We start from the raw sequence: 23,523 nt of genomic DNA, 5'->3' as shown, positions 1-23,523 counted from the left end.
TCACGATGCCGTCTCAGCTTGGTTCAAAATTTAATTTTCATATCAGAGCACAGATGGCATGAAATAATAAAATTTGAACTAAACGAACTTTTTTTTGCATTTTGACAAAATTCGTGATTTCCGTGTTTTTTTCCCAAAGTGGGCATAAAACGCATATTTTTGGGCTCCTGGGGCACTTACGGATGCTCTGGGAGCCTCGGGGAGCTCCTCCGTGCGGAATTTGGGGCCCGCGGAAATTTTGACGGTTGGATTTAAAAATTTGAAATTTTTGACGGTTGGGGATTTTACACGCACTTTTTTTTCCCGGAAATGGATTTTCGTGACATTTGGAATTTTTGATGCCAAAAATTCCAAAGTGTTTTCCTGGTCATAAAAAACACAATTTCCCGTGAAAACTCGGCGGAAAACGTGAGAAAATTGCGAAAAACTGAAAAAGTGAGGGAGACGGATAGCAGGAAAATGCATCCATCTCATTTTCTCTTGAGCAAATAGTACCAAAAAGGGCGCCAAATTCAAAAAGTAGTCAAAAAAGCATGAATTTTATATGGGGGCTATGTGAAGGGGGGCTCTGGGGGGAAATGAATGCCGTTGGTAAAAACCGCCTGGTATCAGTAGCCTCTGTACCAAATTTCATCACGATCGAACCAACGGTGTAGAAATGCTTAGCTGAACAGGAACGAAATTATAGAGAGGCCTTTCTTTATTATATAGAAGAATAGAACTTAGCATAACTAAAGAGTAATTTTTTTATTTATCTTTCAAAAAAAATGGAGATAATTCGAGAAATCAATATATTCTCAGATGAAAGGGAAAAAGATGATGAATAATAAAACGAAACAATGCTGCTTTCGTATTTTTTGCATCCACTTTATTTTCTTTCTCTGCTAAAATGTTCTCGCAACATTGCATTATTTTCCATAAAATGTCTTTCGCAAATTGTTATATTTTCATGTGCTTTGATGGTATTATTATTTTTTTTTAATTATTCCTCACAGCCCTTCCGAAAAAACGTCTCCAAACATTGTTTTCTGTCGCAGGCTTTCATTTTTCTTTAATTAATTATATTATTGTTCTTCTCCTATTGTTCAATCTTATCCAACAAAATGCTGGTACAATCTTTTTTTGGACATGAATTTTCTGTTAAATCCATTTTCTTGCGTATTTTTGGGGAGAACAAAATTGTTAAAAAGAATGAAAAAGAAATTGAGACGAAAGAGGTTCTCTAAAAGAAGTGAATAAATAAAAAATTTTAACGGGATTAACAAATAAAAAAATGGAATAAATCCAACATTACAGCGTTTTTTCCTAAATCTATACATCTCTCCTTTTTTTTCATTAATAAGTTTTTCCACTAAAAAGTCTTCCAACCAGTCTTATCCAAAATTTCAACATTGCGTCTAAAAAATTTCGTCACGTTTGCTTTTTTTTCTAAATTTTTTCTCTCTTAATATTCCGAAATAAAGCTTATAAATCCATTGAAATTGCCAACAAAGATGCAACGGAAAAGGAGATAGAAAAATGTATATATAAAAAAAACATTAAAATTAAGTAAAAATGTTGATTTTCTAAAACTAAAAAGACGCAATTTGTAAAAATTATTTTTTCCAGTACATTTCCAAATTTTTTCGGGGGGATGTCCATATAAGAACCGCCAGATTTTTCTTTTTTTATTCTTTAAATTTTTAAATATTATTTTCACGTTCGTAAAATTTTGTATGATTTGTTTTTTCTTTTCTTTATTTCTTTTATTATTTATAATTTATGGTCTAAGGATGAATTTTGGTATATCTCTTTTTTTACCTCCTACTACACTCAGTTTATACAGAATAGGTCTCTCATATTATTTTGTTTTGTCGCATCTGTCAGGAAAATAGTGTGATAATAACATTTTGTTAAAACGAATTCATAATTATTTTTTTAAAAATATAATTTCTCTTTCATGAAAATCTATTAAACTATTCAATATATATTTTCATCTTTTCTCTTTTCACATAAAATCATCCTTAATCTTTTTTAATTAAAATGTGAAAAAAACCTTCAAATCTACACTTTTTTTTAATTAATATTTGTTTTTTTATTAATGTCTCTTTGTGTAGATATTTATATGTATGTATATATACTCAAAAGTGAATTTAATTTAAATACAACATAATGAACTCTCTATACATCTTATAATGCTCATCTTTTAGAATTTAAACCACAAAAGAAATTCCTTCGGCGCACTGCACTCTCATTCACATTATAATTTTTGTGTTTACAAATTATTTACATTTTTTCCCAGCTTCTTCTCTTCTTTTTTTTTTTCAATGTGAAAGAATGCTAAAAAAAACGATAAAATTTAAAATGATTTTTCAAATAAAAAAGAAAACTCGAAGGGGGAGAGTGAATGAAATTTCTCACGCGTGTGCTTTCACATTATTTTTGTTTGCTGCTCAATTTGTAGCTGTTGGCGCCTTTAGTGGTCGATCACGCTCACAATTGGCCGACCCATTTGCAGCGTGTTTGCAGTCTTCGAGGGATGCCGGCGATGGTGGTGCACACCCGCCCACCACGGTACCAATCGCGGAACTCACGACGGTCACCTGGCTATTCACAGCACCTAATTTACTACTGCTCACAATGGCGGCAGGTTCAACACCACCGTTCTTCACTTTGGAGCACCCACTCACCGGTGGTTGGTAATTATGATTGACTATGGACAAATTGAACAATGTGCCCTGTTGCTGTTGCTGAGCACTGCTACATAAGCTGTTCGGAATACGATTCTGCTGCTGTTGCTGATGGTGTTGTAGCTAAAATCAAAGATAAAAGAATAACAATTTTTGATATTTCTGACTTTATTTAGAAACTAGCTTGGCTTTGAAATAGACTGTAATTCGTTTTAAAGCAGAATGTCGATTTTTGTTGTTTTAAACCATTTTTAATATTATAGGATTTGAAGCAACAGTGGTAAATGTCCTAGAGAATGTTTTATTGTCTAGAAAGTTTAGAAAGTCTAAAAAATTGAATTTTTCAGCAAAAACGGTCAAGCAAAACAAAGAATATAAATCGGTTGACCACAGCCACAGATACCCCATTTTTGCTTGCCCGGAAACTTTTTGAGGAAGTTTTAATTTTCATAAAAGTTAAATAGTTTCGGTTAACAGAAGAGCTTTAGAATATCTTACGTGAAATAACAATTTGTGATATTTCTGACTTTATTTAGGAAGCTTGATTTGAGAAATGTTTTGAAATAGAATGTAATTTGATTTAAAGCAAAATGCTGATTTAAATATTTTTTTCACACTTTTGAACTTCAAGGAACTGTCCTAGACGTTCTAGTAACGTTTTCAATGGTCTAGAAATTCTAGAAAATTGAATTGAATCTTTTAACAAAAAGCGGTCAAACAGAACATAATGGGCCTTATTCAGCGACCAAGAAACCCTTGAAATTCGCTTGAAATCTTGAAATTTCAGTACAAAATTCAAAGATTTCAAGGGTTTCTTGGTCACTGAATTAGGCCCAATGGGTCGTATTCAGTGACGAACAAATCTTTAAAATTTCAAAATTATTTCTTTTCAGTTTTCAACAATTTCAAGAATTTCTTGGTCGTTGAATCTCCACAATAAGCTTACTTTAGCTGCAGTGGATTTGGAAGCGATATATTCGCGGACACCGCGAATAAATCTGAATCTGGTCGTTGAATACGATCCAATGGTCTTAAATTATTTTAAATTTTCAGAAATTTTAATGGGAAAAGCTTTTTGTTACGCGAAATTTCGAGAATTTCATTTAAGAATTGACTTTCCTATCTTTGCATTTATATATATACTTATAATTGACTTTCCTAGATAATTTAAAAATCATAGTGTGAAAATTTTATAAAATTCCCGAACATATCGTTAAAATTAGGTACAAGTAAAATAATTATCCCTGCAAAATCATATTTTCCTGTTTTTTTATGCGCCAATAAATCTCGCTTAATGCTTCGTCGATGACTTTTTGAAAAAGTTTTCTTATTCTTTGCATTAAGATGCATTAAAAGATACTAAAATCAATAAATGGTGACGTCATTGCTTGCATTTTTAAACAAATCTTTGCCGTCTTATTCCAACTGATCCCATTAAAACTTGGAAGTTTTTTTTACGATTATTTTCTCGAATAAGAGATTTTTCCATATAAAAGCGAATAAACTCCTGTTAAGCTTAGAAAACCTAAATTCAGAGTTTCTCTTTGATTGCCTGTTTGAGTAGAGTAAACAAAATGTTAAAATATCGACTAACCTGTATTTTTGTAGTTACTGCTTGATAGCATGGCCCACAGAGTCGAACAGGTGAATACAGTCGTTCATCAGGCAATGGGGCCCAAAATTCTGAACACTCAGCGCAGAAAATCTGTCCACACGACCTAACAATAAGAACCACCGAAAAGAAAAATTAAATAATCCAACTCTTTAGCAACAAAAAGAAGATTTTTCTTTGAAATTATTTTACCGGCAATGATGCTTCCGTCGTCCCAGCCAGAATCCGATATCACAACCAGTGCATTTGGATACAGCATGATCAGGCACCCATAGAACACTGGATGCTGACTGACTCGGCATGCTGGCCGAAGAGGCCCCACTGCGCTCCTCAACCGCTTCCCATGAACACACAGACGCATTTTCAACAGCATCAACAATTGAGTTCTGAAAGAGAACATCAAAGCGTCTTTCGTAATTCTTTCTTTTTTTTCTATTCAATGTGCCTCTGAAAGTAAAGTAGGAAAAATGAAATAGATAATAGAAATATTATTTTTTTTTTCTTTTAACTAAAATGTTATTGCCGATTTGATTTTTTTTAATTTTGAGAAGAATTTCTTTGTTAATATTTCGTCATTATTTTTATTTTGTTAAAATTCTTTATTAGGCTTATGTTTTTTTAATGAATCGATTATTCGTCGTTTTCAAATTCCAAAATACTTTCATACAAAAATAAATTTAAAAGAAGTGCGTTTAGTAGCAAAATTCTCTTCATGCTTTTGGGGGGTTTTATCTGCAAAGTTGTAGAGTTATGTTTTAATCACAACAAAACAAATACTAAATGAAATTAATATGAGTTTAATTGCATAATTTTCCAATACAAATTTATACAAAGCATTAAATGTAAATTTTCATTACTTCCTCAATCATCTGCCTCATGCCGTGCAATCATCTTCAAAACATTCACAACATTTTGGCGCCAGTTGATAATGTACATTCATTTCATACATTCAATTCCCATTCATTGTTGATTTGTTGTAGTTGTGAGTATAATTAGGAAAGTCACGAGATTAACAAATTAATAGCCTTGTAGTGTGAGGAATGAAGTTTTTCTTTCTTTTCACAATGATTAAGTATTTAACTTTTTCTTTTTGAATTCTTGTTTTTTTTCCAAAATGTGTGAAGAGAAACGTAATATGGGACGATTGTTAATCATTTTCTTTTTTGTTATTTAATGTTAAAACTTTTATAAAAAAAAGGACTTGAAACAAAATCAAGAAGAAGAGAAAAAAACTAACCACCGAATCACAATTAGATATTATCCCCTCAGAACTATAAGGACTCACTGAAAACCTTCTGAAAAGCTGTTCCGGACTGCTGTTGAAAAGCGTTACTACATTTATATCTTCATTCATCACAAGATCCTTCAAAGTATTCTAAAATTCGTGGGCGATTTTTTAATTTTTGTGCAGTTTTTTTTACAAACAATGGGTAAATCACATAGAAAAATGAAAGAAAGAGAGATATTAACAAGAGAAATTGCTCATTATCATTTCTTTTTCATTATCTAATCATTCAGTGAATTATTATTTTATCAAATTCCAAAAAATGTCATTTTTTGAAGATTTTTTTTTTTATTAAAATTAAGAATTTAGATAAAAAATTTCGTGAGATGAGATGATATTTCATTACAATTTACCTGCTCTTCTGAAACAACTTGTGTATTGTTGCAGTGCTGACATGTTTGCTTTAGAAGAGCTAGGCGTGTTATGTAGAGTTCCCTCTGAAGTGCTTCTTCTCGCAACTGCAAAAAAAATTGAAAAAAAAATCAATTAAACTTCTTATTTCCGCTTTGTACTGGATTGAAACAATTGCATAATAATCAATAATATATAATATTCATAACGTAAAGAGTTAATACGCGGCAGTTTCATAGCAAAATTTTGTAACAACTGTTTTTGTTGAGAAAACAAACAGTTGGATCAACTGTTCAGGTCAGAAAAGCTATAGGGGAGAGCGGGGTAAAAAAATTACTTGAAGGTTTAGAAAAGGCCAGTAAGAAAATAATTTTACAAGGAAAATTCTAATACAGATCTCAGAGCTTTCGATGCACTTCTGCATCATCCTCAATGAGCTAGGGAAGTTTTTTTTATATAAAATACAATTTCAAACGAGAAAATTGGGAATTTTTGAAATTCTCCTTCCGGTGAGCGTCGATTTCGTGAATGAGCAATTAAAACATTCGAATTGCCAGAGCTTTCGACACTCTGGGTGTCATCCTCAGTGGTCAAAAACTATTGAATTAATGCTGTGTGAATCACGTCATAAGTGGGAAATGTGAGGGTATGCTAATTACACAAACTGAAGATGCTGAAGGCATGAGAAATTTATAAATTATACAATAAATTGACGATTTTCAAAAATTACTGCAACAACAAAAGAGGAGTTCAGTCTCTCCTCTCTTGTTGTTGCAGTAATTCAGCATCCTCAGTTTGTGTAATTAGCATACCCTCACATTTCCCACTTATGACGTGATTCACACAGCATTAATTCAATAGTTTTTGACCACTGAGGATGACACGCAGAGTGTCGAAAGCTCTGGCAATTCGAATGTTTTAATTACTCATTCACGAAATCGACGCTCACCGGAAGGAGAATTTCAAAAATTCCCAATTTTCTCATTCTAAATCACACGTCGGCTTACCACAATACAATTTCAAACAATTAATTTCCCTTTGAAAACTTACTCAATTGGAGGATTTAAAAAAACTAAATTATGAAAAGGCACAAATTAACATTTTGAGGGGTGACGAGTAGATGAAGTCCTGAGGAAAACAATTAAAGGAAAATATACAGAAAATCAAAGAATTTTTGGTGGGTAACTGAAGGAAAATTTCCGTCAGCGTGTTAGGTCTCAGTTAGTGCCAAGATAGAGTAAATTGCAAAGAAAAACTAAATAAAATAATTGAAAATAGATTCCCCCTACACAAAAAACCGCATTATCCCCAGAATTAGACGTACGACGAAACCCAAACAAAGACACAATTGACCACTGAGGAAGACGCACAGTAGCGTCGAAAGCTTTGGCCCCTAAAATTGAAAGGATGCGTTTGGCTTGACCCACCGTCTCCGGCTGGCGCTGTTGGAAGGACTGCTCCTTTTTCACCAAAAATCAAAGAAACTAACAGAAAAAATTCCCAAGAAAAATCAGCTTTGATGACTGTATTGGGATTTTCCTTGTAAAATTCTTTTCTTACTGGCGCTCATCGGACGGAGAACGCTTTCTCCTTAAAAAATCTCATTTTTTATTAGGATATTTTTTTTAGCCTAAGATTCTTTCTCATATCATTTTGCATCATCTAACTAGGAAATATGATATTTTGAGCTCTTTCCAAACCCTCAAATGACTTTTTTTACCCTGCTCTCTCCTACGGCGCTATGAATTAATGCAATTAACCCTTTAAGGTCCGCGCCTAGAACTGCTGGGCCGATTTTGGAAATTTTGCTATTTTCCAACTCTTTGGGCCTAATTATATGAATTTTAGTCGAAAAAAAAATTTTCCAACTTACGGATTTTCCGGAAAAGCTTTGGGTCAGCATATGACCCAATGGACCGCAAGGGATACAAAACACGGATTTTTGATATTCACAATTAAGAAGCACTCTGTGTCCGTGGCCGGTAATGTTACCCCCAAGATGCCTCGGAAGCACCCTGGGATGAACTACAATGAGAATCAGACCGACCAGAAGTGGTTTGGTCAGGATTTTCAGTGTCATCCCAGGTGAAGGTTCCTCTAAACACGCACCTTGCCACAGTTTTACGGTCAATTTACCACTTATTTGCCACATATTTGGATAAAACTTAACGGAACTCTAAAGGGGGATACACATTCCTCCATCAGAACACATCCCAGCTAGAGATTCTGGCCAGGAAATCGCTCAAATCACCGAAATTCGTGGCTCATCCAGCCGCTTCTCCACACTGAAAACACGTACCTTGCCACGGTTTTGCGTTAAATTTACCACTTATTTACCACAAAATTGCATTAAACTTAACACAACACTAAAGGAGGATACCCATCCCTCCATCAGAACACATCCTGGCCAGAGATTCTGGCCAGGAAATCACTCAAATCACTGAAAATCGTGGCTCATCTAGCCACTTCACCGCACTGTTTATGTATGGGAAATGAGTTGTCAAAAATTCCGCGTTTTGTATCCCTTCCCGTCCATTGGGTCATATGCTGACCCAAAAAGTTTGGAAAAGCTTTTTGGAAAATTGGTTCGACTTTCAAGGTTCCCATAAAGCAATTTTTTCTTGTTATTTAGTCTATTTATAAGATTCAAGTCGATTTAGACTATCGGAAAATTATAAAATAGAAAAAAATACTGATTTTCAAAGTGATGAAAATCGACAAATTTTTCCCAAGTTTGGTGCAAAAAATCGACTATAAAGGAATTTATTGGACGAATGAAAAAAATATGTCTTGAAAGGTTGATCCTTTAGCTTTATACTGGCGAAGAAAGCATCCAAAAATATTAACTAGAAGTATCTCTAAAAAATCATTTTCGTTTTGGGTCAGGGTATGACCCAAAAAACGTTAAAGGGTTAAATAGTATTTTCGATTGAGAAATAATTTTTTTAACCAGAAGAATAAATTTTTTTGATAAAAATAATAATTAATAATAATTTTAATAAAAATAATAATAATTTTTAGCTTAAAAAAAACTAACCTTGTGTTCATAAACAATTTGCTGAAGACGCAAATTTTGTTCACTGAGGGCATGTGCCAAGCCATCGGGGCACGAAATCGCCACATTGGGCCGTTCAATCACTCCTGATGGTGTCATCGGCAGTGAACGTGCACCCGGCGTTGAAAATCTCGATGTTGTGGCACTTGGGGACATGCTAAAGTTGAAATAAAATGAAAGAAAACACCTCAATATTCTGCAAACTACACACAAAATGTAGGTACTCACTTTCCATTTGTATACTTGGGACTTATATCACTCTTTGAGTTGGATGAATTTCTCCTACGTCGATTAGTTGAATTATTATAAATAGGATTTCCATAGTTAGTTGAATCTAGTCGTACATTGGTCAAATCAAGTCTTTGATACTCTGGATGAATGTGAATGCTCTCATCAATATCCCCACCACTAATGGGATGTGACGGTTGCTGTGGCATCACCAATTTCTGCCTATTGTGTACCTCAGGTAGATTCTTCGTACGCCCCATTTGGGGTGCAATTGTCACTTCAGATGTGAAAATATGATTCCCCGTACCCCGTATTAATGAACCATTTGTCGTGGCATCCATTTCGCCCACACTTGCGTGACTTACGGCGCCATTTATGATAAACTGTCTATGCGGTAGTGGTTGATGTTCAACAACTGGAACAAGAGTATCGGTACTGGTCTCCACGGAGCCATGCCAAGGATTTTGATTATCCACCTGAACTGATGAGCAATTCTCAATTGAAGTGTCTGCAAAAAAAAATTATTTGAAGAGTATGAGCTACATTCAAATCATTTCCTTCTTTTTTAACATTTTTACCTCTCAAATCAACGCTTTGAAGCATTATTGAATTAAAATCATTCACATGACTTCCATCAACATTGTCTTGGGTTGTTGTTGTTGTTGTTGTTGTTGCTATTGTATTTGTCTCATCGACAAATGGTGCTGCTTCGTGTGCTTGATCGCAAAAATTATTACTCTCATAGCCATTCTTATCTCTCTCCACAAGTTCATCAATTTCATGAGCATCAGTAGCCGTCATTACCGGCATCAATGGATCACAGGGTTCATTGAGATTTTCATGTGATTTCTCCAAAGCAATAATCTCCCTTTGCTGCCTCCTCAATTCCAATTCTTCATCCGATAAATTCAACTCCTGTGTCATTGACTCCAATTTTTGTGTTGTATCGTGAATTATTGATGAGAGATGTTGCGTAATGAGTGTTGGTGAGATACTGCGTTCTGATGTGGAATCAATGGAATTTTCAGCTGAGAAATCTATGGAATTTATCATGCTGTAGAAAAAAAAGAAAAGAAAGAGGATACATTTTATAATTTTTTTTACTTCACACAAAAACTTTATTATGAGATCCTCCATTGAACAATGTAAAATACATTTTCCCAATGCACGACCTCACTTTATCACCACACAAACACATCAAGATCAAACAAAAACAACTCACTGTGATTCAACGGGCATATTTGGATCACTGGATCGTCTTGTCATGCCACCTTGAGTGCCCCCAGCCTCAATTAAATCCCCATACGATCTTGTCTTTGTCATTGGGCTCATTGATTCGTCATTCTTTGCATCTGCATCATCTTCACTTGTGCACGGTGGCAAATCGGCACAATTTTGATTACCCAAACTCCCCAAATACACCTCACTCCACACCGCAAGATCCCTAACATTGTGGGCTGGCCATAAGACCTTATCCCTATTTGGTATATAGAGGGGATTTTTGTAGATTGGCCCCGAAAGGAAGGGCCACACGGAGAATGTGTGCTCAAATACCGATGTATCCAAGCGCTCCTTCACCGTATTACATAGGAACGTTCCAAAGAGGCATGAGTGAGAATGTTGAGCCAATTTTATCTGCAAAAGAAAACATCACCAAATAAAATAAATTTAAGGGGGGTCTCTTGGGAAAATTGTTGAAATTGACATGTTTTAATGTTTTTATTTTTCTTGGGGTTTTTCTTAAACCTGGTTTTCCAGTGTTGGCCACATTTAAAGACTTATTATTCAAGTGTAAGAAAATTACTTTTCGCCATCTTAGGTGCGACGCCATCTTGTGATTTTCCGAATTTTCCACAGAACTGCCTCAAAACACAAAGGTAGGTTTTTCTCAGGATCTACTGGATGGATTTTGATAAGGTAAAGAGCAAATGAAAGAGGAAATACCAATGCAGATTTTTATGTACCAGAATTTTGAATTTCCATTCTGGGACTGAGAAAAATTGAAAAACGTAAAAAAAAATTGTAAACAAAAGTCATATTTCTCCACTTTTCTCAGCCCCAGAATGAAAATTCAAAATTTTGGTACATCAAAATCTGCATTGGTATTTCCTCTTTCATTTGCTTTTTACCCCTTAAAAATCCATCCATTAGATCCTGAGAAAAACGTACATTTCTGTTTTGAGGAATATCTCAAGATGGCGTCGCATCTAAGATGGCGGAAAGTGATTTTCTTACTCTTCAATAATAAGTCTTTAAATGTGGCCAACACTTGAAAAGCAAGTTTAAGAAAAACTCCAAGAAAAATAAAAATATTTAATTTCGCCAGCTCTCAAAAGAGACCCCCCTTAAATAAAGAAAAAAATACTCCATATAAATGCTGTTTTGATCTAAAATCTAATGTGTGTACGTACATGCATGTAGGTACACATGTGTTCTGAATAGCAAAATATGTACTTATATTTTTCCTACTCTTGTTGTCTCTTCGTGGTGAGGAAACAACTTTTACCACCACGATTGACTTTCAAATGTCGACAAAATATAGACAACACAAAATCAATTGCTTGCATTATTCAAGTTCAATAGCATTTTGTGAGTGAGACATTTTCTCTGTGACAAATTGAGTGGCAGCTTTATCTCTTTTTTGTTCTCTTTTTCTTATTCTGATGAAATTAATATTAAACAAAAAAAATGTTGGGAATATTTTTGCATCATACTCACTAAATAGCCCATGCTAAATTCAAAACTGCACGGGAATTGGCGATGAATTTGATGAACACAATCCAACCATTGCAGAAAAACTGGGCAACGCTCATTGAGATCCTCCGAATTTGGGCCATGTCCACAACGATCGGCAAATTTATGTCCAAAACTCAGCCATTCTCTCTCAACAAGTGTACGGAATCCCTGCGAAAGTAAATTCCACAGCAAAACGAGACAGTAGTTAGACAAATTTTGATATTAAGAAATTACCTTTAAAAGCGCATTAACCTCAATAGGTAAAAGAAAATGCATTTTATTCCACACACACACCATATATTGTTTACTAACTAACTATCTCTAAACGCATTACGTATGTAAATGGAATGTGCTGCTGAAAATGTTTTGAAAGCACATTGAAAGACCTTTTCATTTGACCTAAACATCATTATAATCCACCCGTAATTGCACTTGTTAAGAGAATTGATAAAATAAAAAACTTGTTTCACCTTCAATGTTTGAAAGCTCTCTATTGAGGAGAGGCAAGAAGACGCCAAACAAATTGAATGTTTGTCGCCTAATAGAGGTGTGAGAGAAAAATAAAAAATAAATAAAATACTCACATCAACAGTCCTGTAGTAGGGATCAAGACAGAGTTGTGCTGTTGCAACAATTTGGGGTGTACGATCCCATCCATCGGAGCAATGAACCAACACCGGTCGTCCACTAATCTCAATGGTACGACACACAGTCATGGAGGCCGCAAGTAGCCCCGACATATGCTGCAACCATGCAGTTCTCTCCAAATTCCCCAACCAATTATTCATGTCCGGCGGTGAGGCGCACAGCTGCCGGAGTGCATGGAAGCTCTTGCGAATAGCATGGATATTTCCCAAATTCATAAATTGTATCTCAGCCGATGGGTAGTACTCAATACATTCGCACCCACCGCCACGTGCACGATTAGTCACAGCTGATGTGTACGATCGTGCATCGACAATGAGAATTTTCTTTGGTTCATCCATTCGCACCTCCTCGTGACTCCCTTCCGGACTCGATGGGGCACTCTCCGACGAAACACTCCCCGGCGGCGCATTAACCCCATTCTTCCGTTGCTGCTCACCCCGATCGAAGGCGCACGCATCCACAAAGGCCTTCAACAATTGCTCATCCTTGGAATTGCGCCAACCCAACCAACCCACTTCGGGTTGGCTGCATCGCGAAATTATTGCTCCTGATGTCTTATGCCGCCACACAGCCACCGGAATACGGCGAGAGCTGCGAAAGTTTGCCACACTCTGGAGTGTCTCATCGGAAATGCAAAACGGTACGAGAAAGTAACGTGGGTAGGATGGACATAATTTGAAGTCAGCATTTACGCTACTTATTCGCCAGGCGCCTTGTAAATCAAACTGCAATCGATCAACCTAGGAAAAAAAATACAACATAAAATAAAGAGAATTCACATAGAAAATAGGCATGATTAGCAACACTGATAACACAGCCCCTTGTCAATGTATTATGTATGTATGTATGTATACGATGAAGAAGAAAGCTGTTGTAAATAATCTCTACGTATACAAAATCACTGAACTCGCTGTACATAAAAAAATAATTTCTCTATTCCCCTCCTATTTGCCCATGTTCCTTATTAATTCTTATCACCAATATAGATGAACCGCATTTAAATGTCAAAGGTCATCAAAATGGCAATAAATGTATGTAGTTCGTTTATTTACTTAAGGGTATATAATTATATTTTTTTGCACACAGATACTTGTCTAAAGCATGCAAAATTTATAATAATACAAAAAAAAGAAATTAAGACAAATTACCTCTTTGCGGAAATCATCGTCACAGTTTCCGGCCTTTTGCAGCCGTCCCGTCCATTCATTATCTGTAGAACAAGGTAATTCCGACGCCCACGCATAGAACGGAAATGCAAATAGCGACTCAAGATTATCTGGAACGCCAACGGATAGCGAAATTCGCCTCTGCCATTCGGAGCATTGCTCTGCCGTATCGAAAGAGCATCTGAAATTTAAGGGGTTCACACCACTATGAGAGTTTTGCAATTTTCTAGCACGTCACTATCATTGTTTCATCATTTTGTAGTAAAGTAGAATAACTCTATCAGTTTATAATGAAAATTGATTTAAAGTTCCCAATTAAGTTGTTTAATTCAATTTCCCCGCAGAATTTCCGTTCAATCGATCAAATCATTTACTTATTAACAACAACATTAATTGAATCTAAATCTCACACAATTTATTATGCTGCTTATTGAACTTTAATTGACTCGGGGAGATTTTTCTCTATTAGTATTTTCTTGGAATATTGGAAATTTCTTGGAATAAATCTAATGGAATGCAATCTAAAAAAAATGAGATTTTCAACTACTAAAAATATTAAATAAGAAATCTCATTTTGAAGAGGGCTTAATTTGAAATGAAAGTCTTTGGCAATTTCAGTGAAATTCCTCACAAGAGATCAAATAAAATTTTCCCACAATTTTATTAGATGTGTAGACTAATTAAAACATGTGAGACGGAATAAATCAAATTATCGATACTTACTTGACAGTACTGGCGTCTTTGCAATTAATTACAAGATGAAATAATTCTCTCACTTGGGCTGATTCTATTAATCCAAGTGGCACAGATGTCTCTTGAAATGTACTGCTTGACGATTTTAGGAGGAAAATTCTATAATTGGATAGCGCCAAGACACCATCTGAAGTACGTCCAATGTACTTGACTCCTTCACCGGCCACTTTAGTAGCAAAAGGAAAGAAAAGAGAAGAAATAAAATGTATTTGATTAGCAGATAAAAATGTAAAAGCGTTGTAAGAACAAAAAAAAAATTCTTTCAAAAAAAAAAACTTACATTCAGTGAAGGGAATAGTTAGTTTTTCTTCTTCTTTCTCAAGTGTTGGTTTCGGATACAATTCTCCCACGCGTACCATCCACATGGAATGGGGTGGAGAACCATCGGAGCCTTCCATGTTCACACTGTTGAAGAGTTTGAAACAGAATGATTTTTTAGCACAAAACTTTTCGACAATCCTCCTCCAAGACACATATTTATTTATTTAATTTTTTTTTCCTAATAATTACAGTGAATTTTTCGCCATTTTGCCAAGAGAGAGTCAATAAACTCAAACAGTTTTTTTGAAGGACGAAAATGGTGTGAATCTCGTGAGCAAATTATAACGTCTGTCCACGTCTTCTCTCGTGTTTAAATACACGCGAAATGCAGTCAACTTTATAAATAGCTCGTGGCCGGAAAGATAGTAAGTAATGAGCTTTTTCTTAAACGGCTCCAATTAAATTTATTAATTTCTTTTTTATTTTAATTAAAAATTATATTGTTTGTTATAATTTACAAAAAAAAATCCACTTTTTTATATTTTCATACTTCGTATTTTAAGATTTTTGACGAATTGGGAGTATTTAAGGTGATTTGGTTAAAAAAAATCTATGAATAGAAGAAATTCAGACGAAGGATGAGGCAAAATTCCAAATAGATCGTCCTTGTGGAAGATTTCTTTCCTTACAAATTTTCATACCACTTTACTCATTGTCAGACAAGAGAGATGCTTTTTCAGGCTGTCCCTAAATTCTTCCCTTTTGTAAAAATATTGCGAATCATGAGAAAGAGTAGAAAATGCGGCAAAACTTCATTTTCACTTCCAAAAATAAATCTTGAATTTAAAAGAATAACGAAAGTGTTTGATAAGTAGCTCATTTCACCCCAGTCTTCCCTACAAATATTGCATGAGGGTATTTAAATTTTAAAAGCCACTCATCAGCTGATTGTGTGTTTGAGAAATGTAATCAACTGATAACTAGTAAATACATCAGGCGCGATTATTGTGGTAGTTATTTGAAAACAAGAAGACATATAAACACGTTGACCACACAGAACGGATTATAAATAACCGGTTGAAGCTTGATAAGCGATAAATGTTTCTTTTCTTTTTTAATTTAAAGTGTGTGGTCACATTTATTGCTAGGCCAAAATTAGAAACTCTCCCCAACGTCGAGGAAAAACATCAGGTAAGTACCAACAACAACATTTTTATATATTTTCACGAGAAGAGCACAAGATCCATAAATAAAGAGAAGATGATTTCTTCTTCTTTCCTCTCTCATGTAGTCTGCTAAAGAAGAAAAATTGTGTTGCTTCGCGAACTGGACTTTTGACTTTTATAGATAAAATGTTTATACATTGAACTGTGTCTGGCTGATAGAATTCTAAATTCTCTTCAAGCAGATCGTGCAAATTTCATATTCACACCATCAGACACTTTGAGAAATGTTACCTGAATTGTTAAACAGAAGGAGGACAATCCCAAATGATTGTCAGACAAAGTGATAGTACACTGAAAACAAACTACTTCTTCAGGTGAAACAACACAAAAGTAAAAAAAATCAAGTGGAATTTAAAGAAACAATCAACACAATGAATGATTGAAGAATATTTCGATATCGTGAGGACTTTCTTTTCCCACCAATTTTTTTTTTCGGCTATTTCTAAATTGATAAAGCGCCCTCGCTTATCAGTCGCCATACCAAAAATACCGCACGAACCTATCTCACATACACATCTCTCGCTCGACAGACCTCGCCGCGGAACAATGTTGCAGGCCGGAAAAAAATTTATGACCACATTTCGATAAGATTACATTTTATAAGACATCATAACAGTGCAATGGGTTTTGCAAAGTCAACAAGAGAAGGAATTATATATTAAATTAAATATTTTTGCATTGTATAAAAAAATAATCTTATCTCCCCACAAGAATGATAATCCTCAACATGGAAAATTGTCACATTTTTCTTTTTAACTTAAAAACATTTGCGGCACCGCAACTTGCAGATCTGAATGCTAATGAATATATAGGAGATGAAGAATGTTGCCAGCGGCAAATTGACCTACATTATTAACATAAAATTTATTTATTTTTCTTCCTCTTCTCCCTCCCACAACATTCAATGCGGCAAACCAGATATTTTGCACTAAAGAATATTTTATTTCTCCTTTTTATGTGCACCACAACTGGGCTTTTATTCTTAAATTCAAATGGCTATATCCATCCATCATGAGGATGTGATGTCTGAGGAATTTCAATTCTCAGTTCGTCCATAGATGGAGCTATCTTAATTCTGTTGTGTTGTCCTGAACGGCTTGACCGATTTGACAAAAAAAATAAATGTCAAATTTTTCCATGTTTACAAAGATTTTGAAGATTTTTGCCTTTTTCTCAAGTTCAAATTGATTGATTTTAAGAATCTAGATTTTAATTAAAAGCCAATGAAACTCCCTTGCAAGATTAATCGAAAGAAAACTAATGAATTAAAAAAATCATTTAGAAATATCTTTTTAAATCTTGCATAAATAAGTTTTGAAACTAATTACTCTTCTTTATTACAGTACTAAAAATAGTTTTAACATGCATAACATTTTCCATGTTACAAATTTTGCATCTTCCCTTTAGAATCCGCCCACCCCCATAAAGTATGTTCAACTTTCTATTACTTCTTCTATGTAAATGTAGGTAGGTACATTGATAACTCCACAAAATGAGGTCTGTATAGCAGTAAAGCTATTTTACCACTTTGAAACATGTTGAATTTTAATAGGTATCTCCAAGAATTTAATATGAGGTAATAAAGAAAATATTAATTTTATTAAATCAAGAGTTATTCATTAATATTTTACAAGATTGAGGAGGATTGCAATCTCTGAAGCGATAATAAATGTGCATGTTGCGGCACATTAAATGGACTTGATATAAGAAATCTGTGGAGATTTTTTTTCTTCAAAATGGAATTGTTGCTTCAAAATGGGCATTTATCTTCTTTTAAGGTAAATACCTTACAATATTATTTTATTCCAATATTTGTGTTAGAACAGAGACCATTGTATAGAGAACAGAGAGGAGAAAAAGCGTGACATGGAGTTTTTACGGTGTTGAATAAATAAAGGAAAAAAAAGGAATGTTGGTTTGTGAATGAAACTTCAAGTTCACATTATGGATGATTATTGGAAAAGTATACCATATACTACAGCATAAGCATAGAATTGTGTCCTGTGGAAGAAAATTGGGTCATCGCGTGAAAGGATTAAAGTTTGTATGGACTTGTTAAATAGAAAAGCAATTTACTTTCTGAGAAACCAACACTTACTATACGTACATAGGTTTGTAAATATGCTGTGAAATCTTCAACTATATATGTGCGAGGAGACTTGATTTATTAATATATAGAGAGAACCAAGTTCGGAGGAGAAAAAAAAAACATCAAGAACACCTCAAACCGTGTATGTATTTTCATCTCCATATGCGAGACAGTGCAAAACATACACTGTAATTCATTTTTTTAGTAAACTGCTACTAAAGTCTGTAGTAATGAAACATTTACTAAAATTTTTAGTAATTATAACAGAAAATTTTAGTTATGTTGCCTGGAATCACTAAAGTCTTATGTTATCCTTACTAAAATTATATTTAGCTGTGATTTTTTTAGTGAAGATAACTAAAATTTTTAGTTTTATTGCCCTTTTACTAAAGTTTAGTAGGCAATTTAGTCAAATTCTTTACTAAAGTTTCCAGTAAAGACATAACTACTAAAATTCTTTAGTTATGTCAACTAGAATTTTAGGATTAATGACTACAATTGTTTTGTCTTCTTTTTACTAAAGTTTAGCCATGCCAATCAATAATTTAGTTGATATCACTAAATTGACAAATTTTGATAAAAATTATTTTTTTAGCAAAAAATTACAATTTTTATTTCCTCTTTATCTATTTATAATAATTATTTCTGATCAAGTTAATTTGCGAAAATATTAGCAACGCAATGTCTTTTACATATTGTCTTTGGTCCAATGCAAGATGTTGCAGCTCAAACTATTTTTATTGTTTTATTGGGGTGCCGAGGTCCAAAAAAAAATGCATGCAGAAGATTTGTGTGAAGAATGCATACAATACATATACCGAAGGCCTTATTTTTTCTCATCCTTTCCTACCCACACACAAATTTTTCTCCTCAGCACCCTCTTAAGTATCTTCACAAAATTCAGTTCTTTATGGAATTTTCCATTGAAAGTACGCAAAGTACCTTGTCTTCAATCAATGAGATATGTGAAAAGTAAATTTAATCCATTTATAGGAATTTTTAGTGTGTAAATTGTGAAAAAGCCGATTGTGAAAAAATGGATAAACGTGACAAGGTAATGTATAATTTTTATAATTAACAATACTTTATATTACGAACTGATTTGCAATAAATAAAATTACCAAACTTAAATTCAACCAACTAATTATATGATTTTACTACCTTGCAGTTAATCAGACTACATACAATAAATAGGAGAGATACGTGGATCTTATTCTCATCGAAGCCATCCTGTCTGTACTTTGATAGTCTTCTGATCCCCATTAATAATTGAAACAGGATAAAGGAAATCCAATAGCGAAAATTAAAATTTAAATGTAAGTAAGTACTTATGTACATTTGTCATGAAATTGATTAGATCCAAAAATTTATCAATTTCAAAAACCCAAAATATTAATTCTTGTTCAAATTTAATAGATTTCACGGAACGAGCGCATATAGCCCAAGATCTTGTGCGTTGTAAACCCATAATCAAATTGTGGAAAATTCGATTGAAGGAAAAGGATAAACACGAAAAGGTACTATATTTTTTGTATGATTTTTGTTTGATTTATACTTCCATTTATTTTATCAAATTATTTGGAATAAATCTGTTTAAAATTATCAACCTTTATTCAAACTAATTCTATGATTTTACTACCTTTCAGTTAATCAGTCCACAATAAACAAGAGGAAAATTGATCTAATTCTCAACAAAGCCCTTCTATCAGTACCTGGATAAAGTCTGCTGATCGCAAATATTGATTAATATACGATAGAGGAAATCAATTCGCAAGAAATGAAGTTTAAAGGTAAATATATTTTTCAAAAAATATACTATGTGTTAAAAATTTATTACATCAGACAGTTCAGAAAATTAATTATAATGTAACTTATTTAACAGATTTCATCAACTGACATAAGAAGCAGAACTTTCTCGATTCCATGAAGAGGGGAACTTTGGAAAAAAATGATGCTGAATGTTGTGGACACTTACATAAAATTGCCCAACTCCACCGGACACATTGGCTTTTTTTTTCAACAAAACGGGGTATAAAAGACATCCCATTTTTAAAAATTGTTTTATGTAATTATAAGTTATGATTGATGTATCTAGTTTAAATGACTATATTTTTTTTAACAAATTAAAATTAAATTAATTAAAATTATTAAAATTTAAATTAAAAATTAAAATTTAAGTATACCTGTCTATGTAATTATTATAAATATTGTATAAAATGTACTATCAATTTAAGTGAAATAAAAAAAAAGATTTTTTATGAAAATCCAATTTTTAAATATTTTAGTAAAAAAAAACTAGATTTCCAGTTGGCATAGCTAAATTTTAGTAATCCAAGAATTTATAATTGATAGTTATGTGCACTCAAACCTCTGCTGGCATTCCTAAACTTTAGTAGTATATAGACGTAAAACATTTTAATAATCATAACTAAATATTCTGTTGAAAGAACTAAAATTTTTCGTTTTGAGCAACTACTAAAATTTTAGTAAAAATTTCTTTACTAAAATTCTCTACTAAAGTCCAGTCAGTGCCAGTTTTAGTAATGATAACTAAAATCTGAATTACAGTGTACAACACTGAAAAACCTTCGAGTCACCTAAAAGGGTCAAGGTCAGAGGAGATGGTGTTTTTTTTTCCTCTTTCACTCTTCAAAATACCTAGAAATTTCATTGTATGTCTACACACCGCACTGCGTGAGTTCGTGATGCCGCCAACGTAAGCTAAAACCGGCGTGGAAAAATTTGGACTTTTCTCAAGCACTTTCATACAACCGCCGCACGTCCACAGTTTTGACGAAGACAGAAAAAAAAGAGAAACAGCCTTCAATTTAGGTGGATGTTGGTGTGCATGCGGGGAGTCACGATGATAAAATATATACTAAAAAATTATATATTGTGTATGCTGTTGAATGTTGTGGAGACGCCGATTTTGCCGACATTATCTCATGTGGAGCGCAAAAAGCACTTTTGAAACTCGTTTCCCTCCAATGCATACGTGGTAAAACTTTTTCCATCCAAAAAAAAAACCCACCACTTTTAAGATTTCTCTGTCTTTTTACATACAATTTTTGCACATGATCTTTTATTCAATTCACAGCATCACAAAAACAAACGCGAAATATATAGTCTTTTCTTAAAATCATCCAAAGAAAGATATTTTTTTTTAAAGTTTTATTTGAAAAAAAGAAATTTTAATGCACACTGCAGCCTTAAAAAATTATAATATCTTTTTACAACAAACTCTTCGTCTTTAAGTCTCAAAAGCGCGACATTCTCCACCGCGAGTCTTGATGAAAATAGAGAGGAGGTAAGGAATAAAAAAAGAGAAAAGAAGCTTTATGGCGACCAACACATCGGCAAACTGACTAACATTATTGAAATCTGTCTATACCAACTGTGGCTATTTATAGAATGTAAACAATAATACATTTGCGTGATTGCAATGTAATTATATTATTTTATTTTATTCTATATAACCCCCACTATCTTACCATATTATGTACATTTTGTATATGTATTTTACGTGTACTGTCTCATGGGAAGCTTTTGATTCTTCAGTACAAAAAGTTTCTGGTGTTTTGAAAGAATTTCCCAATTCAAACCGTATAAAAACGCCGAGACATTGTAAGAAATATCTTTTTGAGTTTCTTTTTACAAACAAGGTTTATCCTTCCTTAGCCTGGTGTTTAAATTAATGACACTATAATGTGCATTTAAGAACTTTATACCAAAAAAACATTCTAATGATCTTAAACATCTTTAATCATTTTGAGATGTTGAACTTTTTTCCTCCAATAATTGTGCTTAATTGACGACGACCTTGATTAGAGGAAATATTCAAGAATTAATATTTTTAGGTAAATCGATAAGTATTAAGCTCCTTAAGTTGGGAAGCTCCTTAAGTAAGAGTTTTGTCCTGTAACTTGATCTGAAAACAGATCTTCCATAAAGCCTTAAAAACAATTCTTTTAGGCTAAATTAAAGCTCCTTGACGCATGAAATTCACACCAATCTACTCAAATTAGAAAACTAAAATAAAAACATATTTTTCTACGCGTTTTTCGGGATCTTTTCCTCATCCTTGGTACCACAGTAGGTCAGTTCGTTAACGCCTTGGTCTTGATCACTATCAAACCGGGACAAAGTGACTACAATTCTTGGATTTTCTACCTTTTCCTGGCTAAATGATTACAACAGGACATTCTACAGGAAAATCCTAAATCTTTACCAGGCGTAGTTGGGGGAATCACATGCACCATAAGCCGTCAAAGTACAACACCTAGGCAATGCCGTCTGGCCAACGCATCAAAAGTACTCATGGGCAATGGATTTTAGAAAACGAAAAGCCACTTGAAATTGCGATTACAGTGAATTATACATGAGCACACGGCCACTGTGAAAATTTGCTGACGAAGCAATTTAGCATTGTCCGTCCAAAGTGTGGAGGAAAAATTCAATTTCACCCAAAAAAAAAACAGCATACGCGAAGAGTGAGAAAGTAAAAAATGCCACAAATGCAAAAGTGGTTTTCCTTCAAAACCACGATGGGGGCTTTCACAGTATGAACGGGGGTGGTTGTAGTGGTTTTCCTATCGACCTTTTGGGTGGTGGTTGAATGTTCTAAAGGTGGAGGTGAGGAGCACACCACGACCACTCTGAGGAGTCGCAGTGACCTGAAATTCGAGTGTGCTTGCAGGTCAGTCAGCAGAGCGCGGCCCCCACAGCCCCCCGAGTGCTCTTCTCGAGTCTTTTTTGTACTCACGTTGCGTAACTCCAAAAATGTCCATCTGTTTCAACACAGCCCCTACGCCCCACGCGTCACACTTTCCGGGGAATGACTGGCCACTTTTCCGTGCGTCCCGAGACCCGTTGGTGGAAATTAGTGGCAGGAAAATTAGTGAAAATGCGACGAATTTGTTGCCTTCAATTGCATTGGCCACTGCCCTTGTAACTACACACGTAAGGCCCCAATTAGCCTTCTATTTGGGGCACTTTTTCACTCTCGCACTCCTGAAAGTCCTTTCCGTGTCCTATTTGCCCGCTTTTTTGCACTTTTGCGCCCAGGAAAACACGAGAAAATTCACAAAATCCAAAAATCTCCGTTCTCACCGTAGTACAAAGTCAGAATGGGAAAACCCTGCAAAAACATCGAGTTGTCTTGCTCTCACATCAAGCTGTCATGGACCATGACATTTTGACGTCACAACTTTTTGCTTTGACAATGGTAAAAATTTTCTGCATTAAAGTTTTGCACTTAATTTGCACTCACCGATTGAATTTGCAATTGAAATCTCACAAATGAGTCCCTTTGTATGAGATGCACACAATTTCAATGCGTTTACATCTTCTATTTTGGGTAAAAATCCACTTAGAAAATTGCACAATGCACAATACACCACTTTTCTATTTTTGACGTTAAGAAATGACAGATATTGCGCCTGCTG

The 23,523-nt window shown here is 34.1% G+C and overlaps 2 protein-coding genes and 1 long non-coding RNA gene across 9 annotated transcripts in view; 1 reads left to right on the top strand and 2 right to left on the bottom strand.

Moving 5' to 3' along the window:
* LOC129786104 (protein AAR2 homolog) overlaps positions 1-23,523 on the bottom strand; it is a 211,345-nt gene that overhangs the window by 186,577 nt on the left and 1,245 nt on the right. The window lies entirely within an intron of this gene.
* LOC129785951 (myotubularin-related protein 4) lies at positions 844-23,506 on the bottom strand. Of its 7 annotated transcripts, XM_055820641.1 has the most exons (16): positions 23,349-23,492; positions 22,842-23,216; positions 14,784-14,908; positions 14,474-14,669; positions 13,733-13,931; positions 12,521-13,324; positions 11,919-12,104; positions 10,423-10,835; positions 9,779-10,254; positions 9,201-9,708; positions 8,955-9,129; positions 5,920-6,024; positions 5,519-5,656; positions 4,474-4,667; positions 4,264-4,387; positions 844-2,792 (listed from the first exon to the last, which is right to left on the bottom strand). In XM_055820641.1, the coding sequence occupies exons 3-16, from the start codon at positions 14,899-14,901 to the stop codon at positions 2,433-2,435; spliced, it is 3,996 nt and encodes a 1,331-aa protein (XP_055676616.1). In that variant the 5' UTR covers positions 14,902-14,908; positions 22,842-23,216; positions 23,349-23,492; the 3' UTR covers positions 844-2,432. The 7 variants fall into 7 exon arrangements, with proteins under 7 accessions (XP_055676616.1, XP_055676615.1, XP_055676620.1 ...); XM_055820640.1 differs by lacking the exon at positions 22,842-23,216 and having other exon boundaries at positions 23,349-23,506; XM_055820645.1 differs by lacking the exon at positions 5,519-5,656 and having other exon boundaries at positions 23,349-23,502.
* On the top strand, positions 19,098-20,151 carry LOC129786194 (uncharacterized). Its single transcript, XR_008750100.1, has 4 exons — positions 19,098-19,395; positions 19,496-19,596; positions 19,726-19,869; positions 19,962-20,151. It is a non-coding gene; the product is annotated as an uncharacterized LOC129786194 (long non-coding RNA).

The sequence above is a fragment of the Lutzomyia longipalpis genome, chromosome 1, assembly GCF_024334085.1.
Source record: "Lutzomyia longipalpis isolate SR_M1_2022 chromosome 1, ASM2433408v1".
NCBI classification, from domain to species: Eukaryota; Metazoa; Arthropoda; class Insecta; order Diptera; family Psychodidae; genus Lutzomyia; species Lutzomyia longipalpis.
Note: the sequence above shows the minus strand (reverse complement) of the source record. Positions and strands in the feature narration are given on the sequence as shown.